Raw genomic sequence first — 22,560 nt, 5'->3', positions numbered from 1 at the left:
TTATGGTCAGTGATTACGGGCGCAATACGGTTAGTGATTACGCACGCAATGGCAGTCGGTGATAGGCTAAGATAAATCAGGATCTAGTATAATGAGCCTAGTATATGAAATGAGTGGCTTAGAAGTAGCAAGCAGTTTGCGAACTACGGACCTAAAATATATTCACTTCACATTTTGCGCTCTACTGCGCACAACTCAACAATAACATATAGTCCACACACTCTATCGGACACACCGTATAATTAATCGCAGTAGTATCGTCTCGTTTAACTCTGCTGTTCGCTGCTTCGTTTCACCACCACCGCCGCAGCGGTACGCACTGAAATGAATGATTAAATTTTTTGTCACCAAAATATGTCGATACATGGAGTAATTTGTAAAGTCTTAAATTGAGAGGTTCAATCTTCTTACGACTTACAATTAAAGGAAAAGATGAGATCTTACTCGGATTTCGAGAAATCAAGTTTCAAAAAAAGTATGATACGAAGTACCAACAATGCAACTCATTGAACTAAGTCTTCTCGCTTTAGCCAACTCCGACTGTGCTGTATCGTAGTTAGTATAAAACGAAAGGAAGGTGCTGTGCTGAACCTAAATTTTGGAGAATTTGACGCGATTCTTCAACATCGCCCATAAGCTTTTAGCAAAATGAAGCCTGTGTCATTCAATAGTACCAGATCCGCCAGGCCGTCGGAGTCCATGAGGAGAAGGCGTGTGTCCCATGAGATAATACTCTGGACATCTCCTTTTCAGGCTGTAGCGAAATTTCTGCAATAGTCGCTACGTTTCTGGTAGACTACATTGACATACTATTTGTACCGTTTGGTTTAGCAGTATTTTTACTTAGATAGTCTGGATTTAATGGCTTTAATCGGCGATGCTGGCTGTCTTCGGCTTTCCAGCCTTGTCCTGCAGGTACATTTGCCGATTATTTAAAATGTCGGATACTAGCAGTGTAACTCAAATCTCATTAGAGTTAGTAGAGGGAGGAAACGCATCATCCTTTTGCACGGAGACGGACAGGGTCACGATGAATGCAATCATCGACAGCCGCATATTCCATGTACGATCATTAATGCCACACGTATATGTTATATAGATGGTGATCTATTCTGCCATCGATAAACAAGTCAGATTTCTAAATTCTTTACTTCACAAATAAATACATAAGAACCAGGTTCATTTTTGCCCCCACTGATTATTTTCTGTGTTAATTGACATTCCTACAGTATTAGATTTGCTTATGAAACCGCTAAATTTGCATTGTTAGTTCTATTGCCGCTGCAGCGGCCTGTGCTGAAATACTTTAAATAAACCGCTTGTTTCAATTCCCAGAGAAAGTCTCCATTCAGTACGTGCAAGTGATAAATCGAGCTTTCTTCAACGTCATTGCCTCACCTCTAGAAAGATAAGGCAATTTCTTCTTCACCCTCTTTGCATCCGCTCTAGCAGATACATGCAAATTGTCTGCGACCGGAGTCACATATTCGTCTGCAAAAGAGGTATATACAGGATTCTAAATGTACCCTATTTTATCGCCGCCTCTTACATGCGCGTCTGGTTTTTGAATGATATTCGATATTGGTCCATCGCCGCGTGGTAAATGATCGCCAAGATTTCCGTGATAAGATTTAAAGGCTCAATATGAAGGTTGCGGCCATTCCGGTCACTGGAAGGTGCGAAGAGAGTTTTACGAGCTTCACTGCGCAAAAAGCGATTGAAAGTATCTTAACCTTTAACAGCTAGCACACTCATTTGCTGAGGCTTAATTAAATGTTATCGGTCATCGGTGATGTAAATAACGTAAGAAGACGGTAGAATCGCATTAAATTTTTTAGATGGTCAGCGTAACGGCAGAAGTCAACCCCGACAGCCACATCTACAGGGACTAGATTCATTTTCGACATCAGCAATTGTCTTCCAAACGTTTGATTGAATGGAAGGATCCACAATAGACAAGTCCTTTGCGTTTCGTTCATGTTACCAGCACGTGACCATTCCTCTTCGTTTGGTGTGAATGTATCTTCAAAGTACTTTGATTATCAACAAGAATTGATACATGTGTCCATGGCGTTGCAGGTGACTATTCTTGTCCTTGACCTAGGCGTGTCGTTCCCAGTCAAATATCCATTGCTGCTGCGCTTTCCTTAATTCAGCGAAGCGTCCCCCGTAGCTTCACATGAATGAAGACGAGAATGAAACTTTACGATTCAGATGGTGTGTTTTTAAGTCTGGAACGGAATGGACGGAGATTTCGCGCCACGATGTAGCTCACATTTTTTGTTGCGAAGCTTGAGAGCTATTAAATTCGTCCACAAAACTATGGCAACGATTTTGTTTTTCTTGATCTTGGTATGATGTTTCTGTACATCCTTTAAGAGTGACATCCGAAGAACTTTGATTTGCTATAAAAATGCAGTACTTAATCGAACGTCATAGTGTAACTGTTCGTGTAATGGTTATTTTACTCATTCAAATATAACACGGCCAACTTTGAGCATGCCATTGCAATCGTAAGCAATGTTCATTGCCTCTAAGCCTTTAATCCACTCCACGAACCGTTTTTCGACAGCATCGTGGGACAGTATACGAATTTGGTGGTGCTTTCATCGTTTTAAATTCGGAAGCAGGTTGAGAGTTCCGACCGATTTACGAGTTACGTTTGACGTCGTTGCATGAACCGCTTTAAAATGTTATTAAAGCTCAATGATTCAAAACAATGGAAGCTTGGTAAAGGAGCAACATTCTGCAAATTCGTCTTAGCTTTTGGCATAAATGAACAAGAGCGAGAAAGTATTCGAGAACTTGTTGACTTTGAAAGTGAAAGCAAGGACTTCAAAGACCAACGCAGCATTATTGACTAGTTATATATTCTCCGGATATATTTAACCGACATACATACATGTGTTGCAGTCAAAACCTGATTAATTTTTTTAATTGCTGGCTATATTAATTACTCGACTTAAAATTTCTAAACAGAATTGTCAACTAAGCTCTCTATTCTAAGTGGACCTGGGTGGATCATAAAGACAATTGCAGGCCAATAGTTGAGCTCAGCTAATCATCGTTAAGGCAACGTTATTCGTAGATTGTAAGTTGTGGTTGTGTAGCATGTTGATGATAGTGTCGGCATTAGGATAAAATGTTAACAAAATTATGTACTATGAGCTGGTAAGACTATAAATTTGTGCGAAATGAAATAAACATACTGATGTAAGCAGTGTAAGGACTAGCTGCGCGGCTCGATATTGGCAGTCGTTGTTTGCATCATAACCGTGCATGTAGTCTTTTTTACCGCCGTGGACTCTCGAAGTTAATTTCAGACCTGCTTTTGCAGTAAATACATCACTTTTATGGAGTGTAGCCATGCTTGCCAATGAAACGCCGTGTTTATGCTACGCTTATATCTTGAGTTTGACTTTGGAGACGAAGGATTCGAATCATTAGTATGTTTACCAGTAAGTGTAAAACCTGCGACCAAGCCAGTTTGAACGAGCCAACGCAAGTATAAGATTTGGACGACTCATCTCACGTGCTGCAAGCTGCCCACGGATCTCGTCTTGGCGAAGTCTCATTATATTCAATTTTTTCGATGCTTTGGTACTAATGAGTTTTCACAATTTCATTTGCACTTTAACAACGGATGTACTTTTCGTACACTAGTATACTTGTGTTCGATATAATAGCAACAAAAGGTTAAGAACGACACCCCTTTTTAGGAGTCGTGTAAGCCATTTCAAGCACGTGTTGCAGGGCTTTATTCATTACACTCTAACCCCGCTCTACCCGGCCCGGGGATTGAACCCTCGACCTCCCGATTCTGAAGTGAACAGCCCACCACTGCACCACAGGATCGGTAACGAAAGGTATATGTGTACAATAGTCCGTAATTCTTCAGTAACACAAAAAATGTAAACCACATTTGGCCTTACACTCCTTTTGTATTTCAATGCACTGCACAACAGTGGTATGAACGACATATATATCGTCCAAATAAACTTTTTGCTCTCAACTCTACTTAAGCTTATCCCAATTAGCCTCCGGACAAAGCCCGGTCCTCGTGCCGACGCTATACGAGCAATTGTCGGTAAAGATGCCAAGGTGTTCTTCGACAAGAGCGGGTCCAGTGACTATATAAGTTTTGAACATATACCACTGTCTAGACTCGAAGACACACTTAGCCGTACACCGATAACACGGTCCAGCGGCGGTAAGTGTCGTGACATCCTATCGTGGAACTATCAACGATGTTGAATTCGACTTTCGGAGATTGCAAACGTGCCGTCATAGCTAAGTGAGCTTACGAGAGGCAACAGTCGATGCGTCGATCTTCCTCAGTCCTGCTCAATAAGCAAGAGATATACCACTCTCACGTGAAAGATTTGTTAAGACGGTGGGTACACCACAGCTTTAACCGACATCTGATGAAGTGTAAAAAGTGTATCTTTTCCGTGAGCCCATGGGAGATCAGGGCACCGCTCCGTTACGACTACTCTGATACCATTACCCTAACGACCTGATGTACCCTCGTTCTTTGTTGTTCGTGAGAAAGAGGCTGAAATACCCATCGTAACGCGCTTTCACTGGTGAGAATGACCCTTAAAGGATAGTTGGAACAGCCGTCTCATGGAGACGACTCTGATGCTGTAAACAGGATGAGCTGAAGTTTATTGGCTTATACTCACTGTTTGCGGCGTGTGCTGAACTTTGCAACGTCAATTTGCTAATGCTCAAGTTGGGCGATCGTTTCACTGAAGCTGACTCGTAAGAACTCCAGACACGGTGTGCATCCAAAGATGAGATTAAGAATCCGCTCTCTGAGATTCGCCATCGCAATGTCGAGTTGAAGTATCCCATGCGATTCAGATCCGCATCGATGCTTTAGGGTACCTTAACTACAACAGAGATCTTCACGCCCGACTGATCCGTAATCATTACATGGCCTCGGTTGGTCCATTTAAACAATGTAGTTAAAGTATAACGTTGGCTATTTTGTTTGGATTGTAAACGGATCGTAAAGGCGCGGGCGCAACTTAAGAGTTGTAGATCACATAAATTACATGTGTAGGTTAGTCAACTACATTCAACAAAATCTTGATTCAATTACACATTCGTGTGTGTTTCGTAATAATATTCTTAATTAGAGCAGTGAGGGGTCGTCAACACTATTTTCGTGCATTGAACGAAACGGGTTTAGTTGAAATCTGCAAATCTCCTGACAACTGGCGAAGCGTACATGTCATTATAAGCTAAATTCACCCACTATTTCGACGCAAGCACCGATAGCTAGCAATGATGTGCTTGAAAACAGCATGCCCGGTCATATATCGTTCAGTGTCTCTGATTGGGTGAATTCCCATCAACTGCTTTTAAGAGGCGGCAATATCCCTCTCACTGCGGTCAATGTTTTGTTCGGTGTGGCTGATGGGGACATTTTCTAACGGGGTTACACGTACCCTTATATGGAAGGGTGGGTCACACAAGATGGTATGACCGCACAATGGTATGGCTACACCGTCACGAGAATCCACTACGTGTCGGGACTGCCAATTATTAGGCATATTAACAAACTTTTACTATTTAATCGTAAAAACTTAAGGGTTTAGATGTAGGCGGCTCTGCTGCAAAAAAATAGAGAAATGCACTTATAATTTTGAGCAGAAGAGTCTATCTGACTTGGTGAAGGCTTCAAGTACTCTTAGAGGTAGCAGATTGCAATCCGCTACCCTCGTGCTGGTTCTTGGAGAGAGCGTAATGTCGGTGACCTTAGAAAGCTTCCTCTAAGCAAAGAGCTACAGGAGCCCCGCTGCACTTCGTAGCACTCGCAGTCAATCTACGCCTGAGTTATTACGACTTATCTTCTGTGAGGATGAAGCAATTCTTCTATTTATCCCAGGGCATACAGGACGGGTTTGATAAGTTGATATCCCTCGTCAGCCCTGAAGGCGTGCAACACCTTGCATTACAAGGACCTAAGGCGACAAGCGCACGTCTAGAGGCTTTTTCAAGCTATTAAATCCTCTGTCAGAGTATCTACAGCGGAAGTTGTCAGCGTCGACTATGTCCATGATACCACCGTTGACGACGGATGACTCCTTTCGACCCAGGCCGCTCATGGTGAGCGTTCAGACCTTTGAGGGTAAGAGTGAAGAGAATCTACTCCTCTGGGTGAGAGAGGTCGAGATGGCTGTCGCATCCGCCATTCTCCAGAACGAGTAACAGCGCGTGGCGCTAGCTATCTCCAAGCTCGGAGTCCAAGCGCGAGAATGGACACTAACGTGCGGTACTTCGGCTAAAGCGGCGTTCCTCTCTGGAAGGAGCTGAAGCATCAGCTTTTTTGCGAGTGTTCTCGCCGCCGAACCAGGCATATCGTGTGCGATCGTGTTTCCTTGCTACCCAGCAGGGCAAGAAGAAGTTAAATGGACTTTGCCCAAGACTTAAGAAGTCTCGTTGCCTGGATGGCAGCCGATCCCTTCTCTGAGGCGGTCGCAGTGACCGTCTATATGAATGGCCTTCGCACTGGCGTGGCCAGAATGGTATTCTTCTGTGTGCATCCGTCTTCGTTTCAGAAGCGGTGACTAAGGCATTGCATGCCGAATTCAACCTCAAGTCGGCACGACTTTGTTGGAAAACACACCCTCAGAGCTCGTCGAAAATGCCTGAGCCAATGGATCTCAGCTATGTTGGAAAAATGAAGGGAGAGCTTCGAGCTACCGAGCAGCGATGAAACACCCGATAGTGTTATGTTTGTGGAGACACCCGTTATCTTCGCACTAGTTGTTCCTTGCGCAGTGTGAGTAAAGGTTCGACGAAACCGACGTCCCGCTGGTAACCAGTCTAAATATGTTGCGGGAAACTAGAAAACACAGTTTACGCGGTGCCCTTCTAGGGGAAGAACTAAGTTCTGTTGTGCCTTAAAGCGGTTGTGAGCAGCAGGGCCCAGCCGCAAAGAGCTCTGTGCTTTTGAAAACGGAATGTGTATGCAAGCTGGGCTTGCTGGTCTAAAAAGCGACCGTGAAGGGCTTTGAGCAGACATGAAAATCCTTAGCGATTCTGGAGTGTTGAGCAGTTGTGCTTGCGTCTCTACGATAAAAGGAACTGTATGCAGAGGCGCTCGAAGTGCGGTTGAGTGCCACCGGCACTGCTCGCTTAGTGACGGGGACTTGTGTCACTGAGTCAAGGATTCCTGTGGACCTCGCTTTTTTTATAGATTTCATGACTTTGATAGGGTGGAACGCAGCTTATCGTAAACTTGTATTTAAGGAATGACCTTCTCCTTGGTATGAAATGGATGGAACACCATGAGCAATGGATTTACAGAGATCGAAGACCTTGGGCACTACGCGTACGTCTCCTGCTGGAGCTTTGGTAAGTTATGGACCCACCTCTGCTAGGTAGCAAAAGCGCTATTGGCGTGGGTACTGGACCGGGACAGTCAGTGGGCTGGATATCGGAGTATCCGAGTTGGCGAACACCGAAGGTGTACTGGACAGGGGTCCCGAGCTTGGATCTTGGGCTGAACGTGAAGTGACACGTAATCCAATGAGCACAGCTCAAGTATCAAGGCAGTTACTGAATGCCAAGAGTGGCATGGTCGACCAAAAGCCGAGTCTTCAGTGATGCACGTGGAGTGGCATGTGTTCACTGAGCACTGCTCACGTTACAAGAAGTTGCTGCATGACAAGTATATCATGGTCGGAAGAGGTCCGATGCATCTTGGAAAGGCCCCATCTGATGTGCGTGGAGTGGCACGTTATCCACTGAACGAAGACTGTGAAAATAGTAGCACTTCGTCGTATTTTGTTAGTAACATCCAGTCTTCGATGGAGGAGGGAGTGATGACACTGGACGACGCTGAGTGCGCGTTCTTAATGATCTAGATGAGACGGTAAACCTCTATAGAGAAGGGACGGCGATGCAATATGTTATCTGCACGTCAACCCTGACCAGGGTGTGTCTACCGTAGACGATAGCGCACAGCTATACACTCTTGTCAACGGTAGGACGAAATAAATACGGCGACATCGCCAGCGAGTCAATTCCTGCGGTGAATGCTCTTCTTGAGTTGGACGACATGTTCTTCGAAGAGTTTGGTAATGCCTTGAAGGCAGGCAATTTACCCGAGATGATCATTTTACGATCGAACGAGGAGATTAACTAGTCGTCGCTTCTGAATGAACCTGTCCTGGAAGTCGAGGGTTGCTGAACGCACGAACTGGATCGTCGATTCTGAAGGATCCCTCGGATTCGCACTATCATTCGGTAAAGAAATTTTAAGACGTCATCACCAAAGACCAACCGTCGATCCAACCTCCGGACCGAGGTGTGCGTCATGAGATTGACCTGGTTCCGGGAACCAATAAAATGCGTAACATGCGAATGCCCCCTGCCTAAGATGCTATGTGACGTCATCGACGCCGTTTTCCGTCCGAGGCAGGAGATAGGAATGGTGTGTGTGAGCAAGTATTACCTTTTAAAAACCACGTTATGTATCCGGAAGCCGAACGGCAAATGGCGTATTATTCACGCTTACAAAAAGCATTCCAGTACAGACGCCAAATCTGAGAAAGGACGTTCTCCAGAGCAATATGTTTGGTTGTTATAAGTACAGTTCACTCGACTTGGTCAGTGGGAATTACTAATTGCTCATGAGAGCGAGTAATATTCCGCTAACAGCGGTGAGTACTTCGAGAGGGATGCTCTAGGAGTGGCTGGTGATGTCCCAAGGGCTGGCAAATGCACTAGCAACACTTGATCGTTTTGCGACGCTGTTGTTCAGGTTCCATCGGACGTATGCACAAACATACTTTGACGACATATTCTTCAACAGTCGTTCGAGGCACGAAAGGACAGATGGCGAAAACCACATCGTCCATTTGAGTGCGGTGCTCGAGAGCATGCGCACGAATAAGCTGTCTGCTAATGCAGACAAGTGAATCTTCGGCGCCGAAAAAATCCCCTTTTAAGGTAATTTTTTGGGAAGCGCGGCCATCGAGCGGATCCCGCTAATGTCAAGGCAAATGTGGACTGGCCGACCCCACAGAACCAAAAGGACTTGCGCAAGTGGTTTGGCCTCGCCAATCACTTTCATAAGGATAGCGCAAATTATGCGGAAATGGCGCGGTTATTGTCGAATCTTCTTAAGAAGGGTATGGAATGGTGTTGGGATACCGAGCATAGGGGGGGTTGACGGGATCAAAGAGAGCCTAGCCATGTAACATACTGGCGTCGCCAGACCCTGATTGTCCTTTCAGTGTTGTCTGCGCTATGCCATCCCTTGTGCACTGCTACAAGCAGACGCCGAGAGGCGAGTTCGGGTGATCGCGTTCAAATCTCGTCAGAACAAGGCACTACCCAGTCCACAAAAAGAAATCATTTGCGATGAAGTATGCACTTGTCAAGTTCAATATACACTCAAAGCCGTTTAAGATCTAAACAGATTATGCGTGAATACGCACTGCGCCTCACCTCTCGCAGAGGATAGCCAGGTGGCTCTCCGTCTTCACAGAAAAAAACCTTTGAGGTGAAGTTTAAGCCAGGAAAACAGAATGCTTTGGTTGTTGCGTTGTCACGCAGAGCGGATTATGAGCTTGCTCATATTACGGCGATGACGTCGTCAGTGACGTATTTGATCCGCGCCGTATACGCAGGTGATGGTTATTGTATAGCGCTGCTACAGGCTCTCGGGAGCAAGAAGTTTGGTAGAAATTGTCAGCGCATTTGCGCGCACGGTTACAACGATATTCGTTGGGCTCGCGTGTCCAAGACACCATTACGTCCTTAAGACCATAAGAAAACCAATCCACTGAATGAGCTCTGTTTCTATGCCACAAAAACACACAGCCTAGCTGGATCCGAAAGCACCCACCGGCAAGTGCACCTCCGGACAATTCGTCTGCGGCTTCACGGGAAGCACACCCAAGCAATCGGCAACTGGGCACCACACACCGCGCCCGCGGCTTTTCTCATCGCGGATTCGGAGGAAGTCGACTACGAGTCGGATACTCCTTTCTCAGCATGGGAAGATAAAGAGGACGAGGAGCGCCAATGGCGCGATGTACGCCCCGTACGCCCTTCTCAAATCTTTGCAGGCATCCCCGACCTCTCGACTTTCGGGGAATTGGTATTGCTACCAGACGCCTCGACGAGACATAGGGGCAGCAGTTGGAAGTTGACCCCAGGACGGCTCTTATGCGCTCTTGTCCACGTTCGGTCCCAGAACCTCGTGTGGAATACGGTTTCCGCTAAGAGGATCCCGCTACTGAAATAAAAGACGCGACCACTCGATCGTTAGACGTCTATGTAGACAGGCTCCCGGCCACTACACAAGCTGAGCTTGATCATCGGAAAGCTCCCCGAGCTCGCTTTTTGGGAGTTCAAGAAAATCCAATGGGATCCATTACACGCTCGACTTTGAGCTTAAATGGAGGCGCTCCTGCACTCGCTGTGCGAACTATGGCGCTCGCCCCTGGTAAGTGGTAAACCGCTGCAGATAAGGAGATCTTTAAGCGATGGGTGCAGCGGCACCGGAGACTTTCTTCGCTATCTACCTTACGGCGGATCCACAAGAAAGTGGATGTGCGCGTAGAGCGCAATCTTCAATTTGAGTTTGCCAAAATTAAAGCGCATCGCCAAATTTCTGCGTATTGAAGCCCTGCAACACATGGAATAGTCCATCACGCTCCCGCGAGCTATGTGGCATTCTAACGGGTGAGTCTACGACCACAACAGCTAAAGGCCATATCTTGAGCTCTGCTCATGACCCTTCGGCTTCCCATGCTACTGTAAAGAAGCGCGGGACGTACGATGACGCGGAGCGTCAAGATTTTTCTGATCATTAACGTCCACGACGTCTGGGCAGTCTTGCTGAAGCACCTCAAACCTTCATGAGCTCTCGGAGTTTGGGTATCCCCGCCACTTCGCAAGATATCGGGTTCGATCCTGTCCTTGACGTAGACCCCGAGGCGTTATACGTGATACTAGACGCCACCACTTTCATCGGGAAGAGTCGATGGAGGACGATGACGATTTGGTCGATCACCGCCCGGTGACTCGCGATGCTCCTCGAGCTTTGGAGGCCAAAATTCGCCGTGATCGGTACTCCTCCAAGCATTTTGCCGAGGTTGCATAACGCTGTGTGGAAGGCCTCGAGATCCTGGAGCGCTTTGTGCACCGACTGCCTAACATTGAGGACTATCGCGCTCTTTTGGAGCGGTGACAAGCCGTCCAGCAAACGAATACGTAACTTTGAGCGACAGTGGAGCGCCTTGTCTCGTTGTAAACAAAGTTCGTTGCACTTCGTGCTCAGAATCAGTTGCTGGTTCAGATTCTGGGTGGCCGAGCGCTTTGGGAACCGCCCTGGCGCCAACACTTTCGCATTCACTTGCGCCGGATCCCAGTCCCACAGAAGACACCGGGTGGTGTGCATCCTTAACGGACGATTAAGCGTATACGCAAGACATCGCTTGGCCACGGCCTCTAAAGGTTTAATACATCGTGGACGGAGGCTTGTTTTGAAGACAGCAGAAACTGCATGTGAAGGAAGGGTTTTGGCTATAAATACAGCCAAGTCTCCCACCTCAAAGTTTTCACATTTCTTCTGCTTCTTCTGTGTGCAATTTTTTTTCTGCATATCTGGGCGTTCAGCCATCGCATCATGAAAGTGTCGTAAGACACTCAGTCTGGTAGATAGGAATTCATCGACTTCTTTACAGACAGTGAGGGGGCTGACATCAGCTAATCGCTTGACTTTTCCTCCCCCACGAGGACCTGAGCCATTTAATGGCGGCGTCAGCGAACGCAAGGATTAACAAGCCCGTTCACGTAAAATGGCGTTAAGCCAATAGACGCATGCACTGCATTGTTCAGAGCGAGCTTTACAAGTGGTAGTAAAGCGCTGTAGCGCTTCAGCGTCTCAGCGCAGACGCTGCTAAGAACGTAACCAACGACGCGATACACGCGCTTAGTTTGACCATCGGTCTGCGGATGGTCCGCTGTTGACATAGTCAATTCGGTGCCCAGCACCCTGAAGATTGTCGACCAAAATTCCCAGTGAAGCGTGTGTCTCTGCCAGATACAATTGACTCCGGATGTCCATGTTGTCGAAAGAAACAATCGACACACAGCATCGCTGTACCCGCATCCTCGAATGTGTCCGACACTGTCGCAAGTTAATCCATCTTGCCTAAGCGGTCGACAGAGACCATCAGACCCGTGCTGCCCGCCAAGACCTTCGATAGAGCAAACACAAGTTCCATACTCATGTGCTGCCAACACCCGGAGGGTACCGGTAAGCTGACCAGTGGCACCGCCGCATTCGAAACGTATTTCACCCTTTAACACGTCGCACATATGTGCTCGTCCATTTGTACAACTTGGGTCACCAGTAGTGTCAACTCACAGAGCTGTACGTCTTCTCACGACTGAGATGACGTGTCGTGGGTATTTATAGAGGATACGGTGTTGTAAATCCTCATCGTATTCATGGCGTATCCGTCGAATCGGTGCTACTATAGGCGACACTTAAACGTAAATTGTGGGTAATCACCATTTTGATGAGGCAGAGTATTACGGGGTTACACGTACCCTTGTGTGAAGGGATGGATCGCACAAAATCGTGTGACCGCACAATGGTGTAGCTAGACCGTAACAAGAAGCCGCCACGTGGCGGGACAGCCAGAAGTTATGCATTTTAATTAGCTTTTACTATTTGTTCAGGAAAACTTACGGCGGCTATACCGCAAATAAAACAGTTTAAATATTGAATAGAAGGGTCTAATAGGTTCTAAGCACTCTTGGAGGTAGCGGATTGCAATCCGCTACACTCGTACTGGTTCTTGGAGAGAGCGTAATGTTAGCGACCTTAGTTGCAAAGAGCTACGGCAGCCCAGCTGCACTTTCCATGCCACTCAAACTGTCTTATGCATGCAATCTATCGGTGATGGAGTTATCAATCATGTCGAGGCTATGCACAAATTACGACGACAATATAATTGTCCATGGTCGTGTAGAGCACGGGAAATCGGATGTGGAGCGCCAAATTAAACTCTTTTGCGAGGTGCTCAAATATTGGGCTTAAATGAGCTAAAAGCCAGTATAGACCAGTATAGAAACGTGTGTCTTTTGCGCCAATCAGGTCGATCTCTTAGGATTTTTTTGTTTGTAAATATGTTGTTACGTAGATATAATTATTTTTGTAGATTGGCTGGTGCCTCTGTAAGAAAGAAACGTAATAAGGTGGTTTAGCCAAGCCAACTACTTGCTCAAGTAAAGCACAATTTGAAATAACCCTCATAAGTCCTTAAAAAGAATATCAAATAGTGCTCGGTGGGACAAGAGAAAAGTATTTAAGGCTTTGGAACAGCGTCATGCTTGCCTCAATTTTGGCTCTACCAATTCCAGATTATTCATTTCATTTTGTAATACGCTTCAGACTTTGTCATAAGGTATCTTCTACTCCTGTTCAATTGCCGTCGTGAAACAAATTCGTTTTCATTGTAATGTAGCTTTCAATTTAAATAGTGCAGCACATGGACTTTTCTCGCAGTAATATCTATGTGATGTGGCCCCCTACCGCTCAATTTGGTTCAACAATGACTCCACTAATCAACAGACATGCTTCGGGTGTCATCATCATTAAACTAGGCAATCGATCCGTGTAAGTCTGGTCTCTATAAAAAACTGAATAATCGCGTTGAGTTGCAAAATATTAAGGCAGCAAAAAAGAAGTAATCTATCCACGACAAGAAGCTACTAGCAATGAAATTCACCCTTGTCAAGATCAGATTGCATCGCCTTGACTCTAATCCGATTGTTATTACGAACTCAGCGACATTGCCGCCACAACTTTTACAGAAAAAGCAAAATGGAAGTTTTTTATGTGGTGAGTATATTTTCAAGGCAAGACATATGACGGGTCGGCGTAATATAGTGGCGAATGCGCTTCCGCGTCGTCATATTGTAGTGTAACGATGGTGATGTCGCCAATTGATGGCCGGTTATGAATCGTGTACAAGTCAGCCGCTCCAGATATTGTTTGTTCGAAGCATTTGAAAGAGTACGTTTAGGAAGTCAGGTTTCAGATTAAAAGCGAGTGGTTGCAAAGTTGCACCATCACTCCTTATCCATAGGCTTGCTGCACTAGAGAACTGGCTAGCATGACAGTTGACGTGAGATGGTGCTTCATGATAAGGACATCAAGTACATATTATTGTGACGTCCTTTTTATGATACCAACAAAAGGTCATATTACGAATTAAGCGATATGAACTGGTGGTCAACATGTATATATCAGTAAGCATTCACGTACACATGTGTGAAACATGGCAACAAATTTAACCATCGCCAAAAACATCGTTTTATACCAATTTGCTGATATGGCAAGGTGTAAGCTGGACACCAGTATGTACATTAGTTTTGCTATTTCGAAAGAATACGCCAAGAAGTACGGTATTGTCATCTATGTGGACCGTCCGAATAAGATGGATCCTCTCACTGCTGTCAGTGATAATGTGATCTGTAAGGATACAGGTTTATGTATTTCTCGGGGAGTTTTTCACCAAAAGGGCAGCCGATGGCCACTGTAACGGATAAAAATCTGATCTTCACTGCGAATTTTTAGTTAACGTTTGTCAATGTTCTCTGTATTAGATTGATGTGTCAACCGCTGACCAATTCTTGATAAATGGTCAGACGGAACATGTCAATTGTGTGGTGTTTGTTTTTCGTTAAAGCAATTACGCACAGAGACCGAAGTGTGAAGCGAGTGCTCCCACTCAATGGGTATGAGTAGCAGTACATGCTTCGACAACTTTATCAAATCTTTGAATTTGGATTGTGTAAATGGGTTTCATGAATGGTGTGGGTCATACAACCTGGTGTGATCACACAATGGTGTGGGTGGCACAAGATGGTACGACCACACAATGGTGTGGCTACACTTAAGCAAAAAGTCAGTACGTGACTGGAACAGCCAGTAGTTATACAATTAATTATATATTTCTATAGAGATAGGAAAACCTATAGATTTAAATATTTAGGCGGCCCTGTTGCATTAAACAGTTTACATTCTAAACGGAAGAGTAAATTAGATTAAAGTTTAAGTTGTAGTTACTCTTGGTAAGTGAATTGCAATCCGCTACACTTTTACTGGTTCGAAGTCACCGACCTTAACTAATCTTCCTCTAAGCGAAAGAGCTACGGAATCTTCGCTGCAGATTGGTTACCCTGGTACTATCGGCACCACCACAAAGCAAATACGGTTTTCGTGGATGAAAAGCTATCGATCAATTTCACTTGTTGCTTTCATCTCGGTTACACTTCGTAACTCAAGCAGTAGGTATATTTCATTAAAATTGATCATTTTTAGTAAGATGCGAGATGCTATGGCTAAAGCGACAGGACATAAGAGCATGACACCATGTTATAGCAGCCGAGGCAAACATGAATATGACTGAGGCAATGAGTTTCTACTGTATGCAGTTACCTATCTTTACATGCATCCATAAGACCAGAAACGCTTAGAGAAAAATCGCTGTGCTGCATCAATTGAATTCTTTCGCAAGAGCCAGCCGCAGAAGGGTCTAAGAACTCATGAGAGGCTGGAGTTCTAATTCGGCAAGATTGTCCTGGTACCGATAAAACTTATGATCAAAAGCATCGTCAACGTTTATTCATTGCGAAGAAATAGCAAAGCGCTCAGCGTACCGCACATCACTAGCTATCAGCGATAATTGTGTTGCGAATATGTTGTAGATCGGTACAGTTGTGTTGTTGAGCCGCAACAGGTGCCTAATACTGACGAAGTGTCTCTAAATTACAAAAGCGGAGGTGATAAGCTCTTACCTCGATATCCGCAACGTGTTTCGTATTTCGAAATGCCAAGCATTAATTCACGCTATTGTCAAACGTCTGCTTCTTGGTATCTGCTGTAGGAGGGGAAAACAGTGAGTTTAGTCACCTAGAGTACGAATTGAAAGCGGTGCCCTTTTGGACTCCGCCAGCTCTCATATTTTAAGCAACAAGTGACCTTTTACGCATAGTACGCCTGAAGCGGATGTCTATCCTAAAATTTACTTGGCTCGTAGAACGAATACTGCGCCACACGTCGATGACCCTACCAACGTCACTGAAATTCTTATGATCAAAACACGAAGAATGTTCGGTACATGATGATAATTATACTTACTTGATGCGCTTTTCTGTCTCACAACGACCGAAAGGCTAAAGACACGTGGCGAATTGAACATGCTTATAGTGTACAGAGTAAGGCCGCGAATCCAAACTAAACTCCAGAATGGATGCGCTACAGACCAGTATAGTCAACTAAGCCTTCTTTCGTACCACGACCTAATTAATAAAAGTCATTTCTTTCTTTTGAGAAACATCGACAATTGGCTCATTACACATAGTAATCAGAGCGAAAAGCTATTGGAGTGGCTTATTATCCAACTTGGACTATCTATTACATCAGCAGCGTTCAATCGCCTGTTGATACAGCTGTTTAGGTCACATCGTAGCCATGAACAAACCTATGTCGTTGATGTATTTGTCTACTATCATGCTGAGAGAAATGTCGGAAGTGGAAAACCACAATTGAACCCTTGCGAGCGGTGCTTGAGTGGTGCGCCTAAAGCGCTATTTTTCTTTTACAGACAAGTGAGCCTTTGAACAAAATTATTTTTCTGGGTTATTGCATTGGAAGGGAAGACGTGCGGGCAGATCCCCCAAATATAAATGCCTTTGTTGATCGTACATTTTTAAAAACCTTAACGATGTGGCACCATGTTCTGGCCAGCTACTTGTACAAGTATAGTGTAAAGAGCGCTACCTCACCGATATCCTTGGAAGGAAATCAGTCAGTGTTGGATGCGGCGGAAGAGGCGGCATGAAACAAAGTCTCATTCGTATCCCGGCCCGATATTACAAGACTCAAATCGGCCATTTCATGTCATCCGTGGTACTTCAGACTACGCGACAATACCATAAGCTGTGCTGTACTTCAAGCAAATACCGGTGGATATAAACACAAAATGCGTTTGAGTCTCGCTTGTTCAAGGTAGAAGAGGAAAACTACCCTGTTCATGACAAGAAGCCCTAGCAATGAAAAATACCCGCGTCTAATTCAAGGTGCACCTGCTTGCTCTTAGCCATTTGTGATCAAAATAGATTATACGTAGTGGTGTCGTCACGATATCTATCACAGAAATGGCGAGTTGATAATCCTTTTCGCTATTGAATCGCCCGGCAATGTATCGCTCCATGTTACGACGGTGACCTCACCTATCGAATAGGGGATACGTAGGACGCCAGAAGCGGACGCAACATAAATTGCAGTGCCAAACGCTTCGAACAGCAATGCTGTTACGAATCTGGATATAGCTTTATCGAAGCGAGCGGTTGCACGCCTGCATCGTCAGGTTTTATCTTAAGGCTTGCTTTTTTACAGCACTAATCCATAGCGAATTGTGTAAACCCACGATGAAGACCTGAAGTGTGGTACACTGTACCAGAACATGATGTTCCTAGGGTGTTCACCTTGTAAGAGGGATTACATGCTGATCGGTGCGCGCTATGTATTGTTGCCTCAGCCTGTATAAGTGGTAAACATGTATGTGCGCACGTGACAGCGGCTTAAAGATTTGCCGCGTGCGTAGGCGCCTTTGGCCAGACTTCCAGTTCCTGTAAAGGGCAGGCAGTTTTTCAGTATGAACTATACTTTCGGTCTTGCAAAAGACGCGTAACGATGAATACCGACATTGTGGTCTTTTGGAATTGCCTGAGAAAGATTGCATAGCTCATTTTGCTGCTGTCAGCGATAATATGATAGCTAAGGATCAGTCATGCTTTGCTTCGACAAAATCTTTTACCAACAAGACTTGGCGGTAGCTATAATAACAAATGAAAGAGCACACTCCACAACGATCTTCGGGCAAAACTTATGTGCTCCACAACAAGTTAAATGCGTCAGCCGCTTACAATCTGCAAACAATAAGATCAGACGAAACGCATGAACAAATTGCACAGGGCATCATCCAGAGCTCCGAGAGACCATGGTGCACAGCAAGTTCGTTAATTCGTTTGGTTAAACAAAGCAGCACATGTCTCTCCATTTTACATTAATGTCTTTATACTTAATCAAAAACAGCAGCCAACAACGCTTCATAAGAAAATCAGTGATTTTATCTCGATGAGATTGAGCGTCATGCGATGATTGCGTCACGTTAAGGCCGAGAGCTAAGACAAGCAAAAACAACACGCTGATGCAAGAGTTAGGTGGAACACACAAAAATATGTTTTGGTGCAAAAGAAAAAAACTATTAATAAATCTACACATGCAGTGTTTGCCGTCTATAGTCGCAAACGTTCTAAATCAGACCACTCACGGTTGTAAAATCCTGCATTCTCTCAGTATCACAAATCAAGACGAACGTATCCCGTGTTCTTACGTTATCTCTCTTACGAGCCAGCCGAACGTGAATTGCACTGTTGTAAACACAAAGCATCTCAAATACCCTGTAGGTAAGCTAACTTGGCTCCAAAGCAGTTACGCGGCTCTGCATCTGCGGGTTGCTCAAGCCAGGCAATGCGATGGAGCAGCACAAATCCGAGATCTGACTCATATCAGTCTCGGAGAGAATTGTCGTGCCGCCACAGCCGAGCGATATCACGAGAGCCAGTGCGGGAAGGTCAACTTCCACTAACACTACTCGGTGAGCAAAGGGTGGTAGAATGTTTGGTGGACCGGCGGGTAAAACAGTGCTGTTACCGTAGCTGATAAAGCAGATGGGTTACCCTAGTCTAAAGCTTTTAGATTTCACTTCGGCAAGGTTACCCTTGTGCCGTAACCGTGTGACCTGTCGTACCCTCAACTCTTGTTTCGTTTGGAGAACAGGCAGCATTGTCCGTCAAAGCGCTTTGTTCTCGGGTGAGGCGCCCGAAATGACCGTAAGAGGGACCGTTGTCTGGTATTTATTACAGCGGGATTGTAACAGCAGGAACTTAACGCAATGGGTTGCTGCCTTGACGTCCGCTTTGATAAAGCTGGCTTGTAGAGCCCTAAGACGATTAGGTTAGCGCTTTACTTCATCCGCTGCGCGAACTGAATCACTACTTAGCAGCACTCTCGCCAGCTCCAAGTACCGAAGAAACGTCTTGCAGGAAGGGTACAGGGTTTGTTGACTGCTGCTGCTCTATGCGCAGGTAATACATTTGAAGAGTGATGACCTCAAGGTTAAGGAGGTGCTTGCAGTGCGATATTTTTGCGCTCGTTGTGCTCTGGGTGTGAGTGGAAGGCCCCCACATATAAGCGTGGAAGGACTTTGCACCAGCGCTGCGAGCGAAATCGGACGATCCAAAGCCATAATCACGATGTGATTTGGGAGAAAGTCGGCGTGCTAACACGTCGAATTCACAAATTTTCAACTCAGTCAGCGTTGTGATTTCAATTAATTGGATTATTTCTTGGTGGCGCGATATGTATTACAGAACTGTCTTAGTAAAATGTATCGCCGCTTTGTAGTTTGCATTACATAGCTGTTGGTGTCAGAGAAAGAACTGTATTCCGCACTGCCACCCTCGACCCTTCGTTGTCATTCTCCACTTCCATTTTTTGACAGCTATGCGCGCCATCTCAACGTAGTCGATTCGACGTAACACAGTTAGCTTGAGTATCTCCATAACGCAAATTTAGTACCACAGCGCCTTGAAGCCTACCTTAAGAGCGACTGCAAATATATAAGCAGTGGGCAACTCGAAGAGCCATGAAGCTATTGCACTGGTCCATGCATGGATATGCACTTGACCCAAAAATTGGCAGTTCTGACGCGCATATGTTAAGCAAGTCTTCGTTGGCCGTGTGCAATCGGAATACAACCGCACGAAGAACAAGAGCACCCAACGCGAGCAGTGCCACGATAATGACAGTGTGCCCATTCCAAACCCCCAAAAGAGCGCCCATAATAAACGCCAGAATCCCGATACAATAGCATTAGCAGCGATAATCTGCGCCGCAATTAAAAAAAGCACCGAAGCCGCGGCGTCAGTCATTAAACTATTGACGGCTGTTGTGGCAGAATTATTGTAGAATATGATCATGCGCTCGCGAGTAGTTTCGTTAAAGTCCCATTGATTCCAGACTCGGAGGTAGAATTTCTTGTAGACTACACAATACCACGTAAGTGCTATAGGTTGAAACCATGAAGCTACGACAGTCGCCCCCGTTAAACCCCAGGCCCACGCGACCGAATGCACCGTAAATAAAAAATAATTTGCAGCAATAGAGACCATTATTGTGATCACGCCTACGACAATTGTAGGAATCATAACGCCAACAGCTTGAAAGTAAAGCCGCAAAAAGGCGTTCGCTGCATTCGGCCAGATAGAGAACAACAAGATGCGCGCAAAACGTACTCCAAGACGCACAATCTCTTTCTCGTCTGTGACTGCACGTAGTTCAATTCCTACAAACCAATCAAATAGCATCAGCGCTGGTGTACAGATCGCTACCAAGGTGAATCCCATCTGCAGCCAAATGCCCATCAATCTCGTGTTTCCAGCTCACCATGCTTGAAGACACAGCGTCGAAATAGCTGATGAGCATGACCAGATAGTCAGCAGCGGAACTGTTGTCCAAATTGATGCTAGAGAAGCTGCAGTCAATTCCGTTATTCCAGATGCCAGTGAAATTCATAATCTATCAAGTAGAGAGCAAAAATAGCGAGTGAGACCTGCGACACAATCGAAAGTTAGATTCAATCTCTTTTTCGGACTTTCACTTTGGGCTCATCATGATTGATAGGCGATTAGTAGCGAATTTCTTTAGCTCTGTGTTGCCATCTGATGCGCACGATAAACAAACCAGAATTTCGTCTTGAATTTTTAACTTGGCGTCTTTATGTGCTGTAAGTTGAACATAACATTTTAAGTCTCATATATTTTATGATGTATCATATTGTCGGAATAGTAGGACATATTGTATAATTACAGTAGTAACATCTTGCTTTACTCTGCTGTTTGCTGGAATTGCTGCATCGTTTCAACACCACCGCTGTAGCGGTTTGCGCTGAACTAAATCATTCGTTACCGATATTCTGTCACCCCACTCGGTACTTTATAAAATCTTAAATCGAGGTAATGGAAAAGATAATGCCTAACACGGATTTAAAAAAAAGCGAAAGAATCATGATACGAGATACTAACAGTACAACAAGTCTTTTCGTCGATACTGTGCTGCATCATAGTTGGTGTGAAGCGAAAGGAAGGTACTGTGCTGAACCTTACATTGGTTTAACTTTGATGGGTTCGACGCGTTTCTTCAACTTCGCCCATAAGGTTTTAGCAAATTTAGGCCAGCGCCATTCGATATCCGTAACATATCTGAAATGCCTGAGGAGATGATCCCTCCTATGACGCCTCCTCAATCGCTTTAAATATTCTGGTTTTTCAAACGCTGCAAAATCGGATTCGTGTATATTACCATTGGCCAACTTTCGCTGTTCATTTTCAAAACGAGGGGGTTCAGTTTCTAGCTGTGGTAGTTTGTCCTTCACACCAGCTGTATCTTCCTCACCTAATAAAAATGCCCGTAGCCACCAAAGTCAGACGTTCGCGTTCAACCAAATAATATTTTCACATCATATCTGTACCTATTGATTGAGCGGCAACTTTACTATGGTCGGCTGGGTTTAATTGATCAAACAGCTTTAGTCGGCGATACTGACTATCTTGGGCTTTCCAACCACTGGACAGCTCTGCAGGCACATTTGCTGAGTCTTCAATGTCGGATATTAGCGGTGTAACCCGAGACTTGTCCGTGTTAGTAGAGGAAGAAAACGCGTCATACTTTGGCACGGAAATGGACAGAGTCACTATAAATGCCAACACCGACAGTCGCATATTGTGGGGTTTGTGGTGAACACGTCAAATTTAAAATGAAGAGGAAAGCCCTGTATATATGAGATGTATACATACATTTATGCCACATGTATACGTTATGTAGATGCCATTAACGATTCGGTGCCCATTACTCAAATTGTAGTTAAGAATCATTTTTGGCCAGTGATTTATTTTCTCTGGATCCATTACACCAATATATCAATCAAATAGTCAAATTTGCATACCAAACAACATATAAATGGTAATGCCTTCTTTCTGTTCGAGGCGCCGACTCTCCGTGCAATTTATAAACTAGACGCAGAAAGAAAAGGAATTCTCAAAATTATTCGGTGAACAAAGTTGATTTTTTACACATCGACGTATTTATGCCACTGGTTTGAACTTGATACACGTACTTTCTCCACTTTGAGTACCTTTTGGAAAGGGCATTTTATTCTAGACTTTTTTAATAAGTACGACTTTATAAGCTTATTTAATAAGTCACAAATGGTGATAAATATAATCGACACACTCATTTATATAATAGCTTTCGTAGATAGCGCTCCCTGTCACGTGACAGTAACGAGTAAAGCACTCTCGTCATACTAACGGATTTTCCCTAATAGAGTCCGGTCTTCTATTTATTAGTACCGGACTCAAGCCCAAAAAATCCAGATTATTTAAAAA

The 22,560-nt window shown here is 44.8% G+C and overlaps 2 protein-coding genes across 2 annotated transcripts; one reads left to right on the top strand and one right to left on the bottom strand.

Annotated features, from left to right (window-relative positions):
• Positions 1 to 1,575: 1,575 nt before the first annotated feature.
• Positions 1,576 to 2,925, top strand: PHALS_14786 (uncharacterized protein). The gene has a single exon (XM_036407068.1). It carries the CDS (start codon positions 2,676 to 2,678, stop codon positions 2,862 to 2,864), a length of 189 nt encoding a protein of 62 aa, XP_036263329.1. The 5' UTR covers positions 1,576 to 2,675; the 3' UTR covers positions 2,865 to 2,925.
• Positions 2,926 to 19,542: 16,617 nt separating this feature from the next.
• Positions 19,543 to 21,894, bottom strand: PHALS_01454 (multidrug oligosaccharidyl-lipid polysaccharide flippase superfamily; the record flags this gene model as incomplete). The annotated part of the gene is made up of 6 exons (XM_024715845.1): positions 19,543 to 19,629; positions 19,714 to 20,459; positions 20,561 to 20,588; positions 20,858 to 20,898; positions 21,476 to 21,568; positions 21,645 to 21,894. 6 exons carry the CDS (start codon positions 21,892 to 21,894, stop codon positions 19,543 to 19,545), a joined length of 1,245 nt encoding a protein of 414 aa, XP_024581503.1.
• Positions 21,895 to 22,560: the final 666 nt, after the last annotated feature.

Source organism: Plasmopara halstedii (assembly GCF_900000015.1).
Source record: "Plasmopara halstedii genome assembly, contig: Scaffold_1561, whole genome shotgun sequence".
NCBI lineage: Eukaryota > Oomycota > Peronosporomycetes > Peronosporales > Peronosporaceae > Plasmopara > Plasmopara halstedii.
Note: the sequence above shows the minus strand (reverse complement) of the source record. Positions and strands in the feature narration are given on the sequence as shown.

Coding starts and splice junctions, on each gene's coding strand:
- PHALS_14786 (XM_036407068.1), top strand. CDS start 2,676: ATGAACCGCTTTAAAATGTTATTAAAGCTCAATGATTCAAAACAATGG.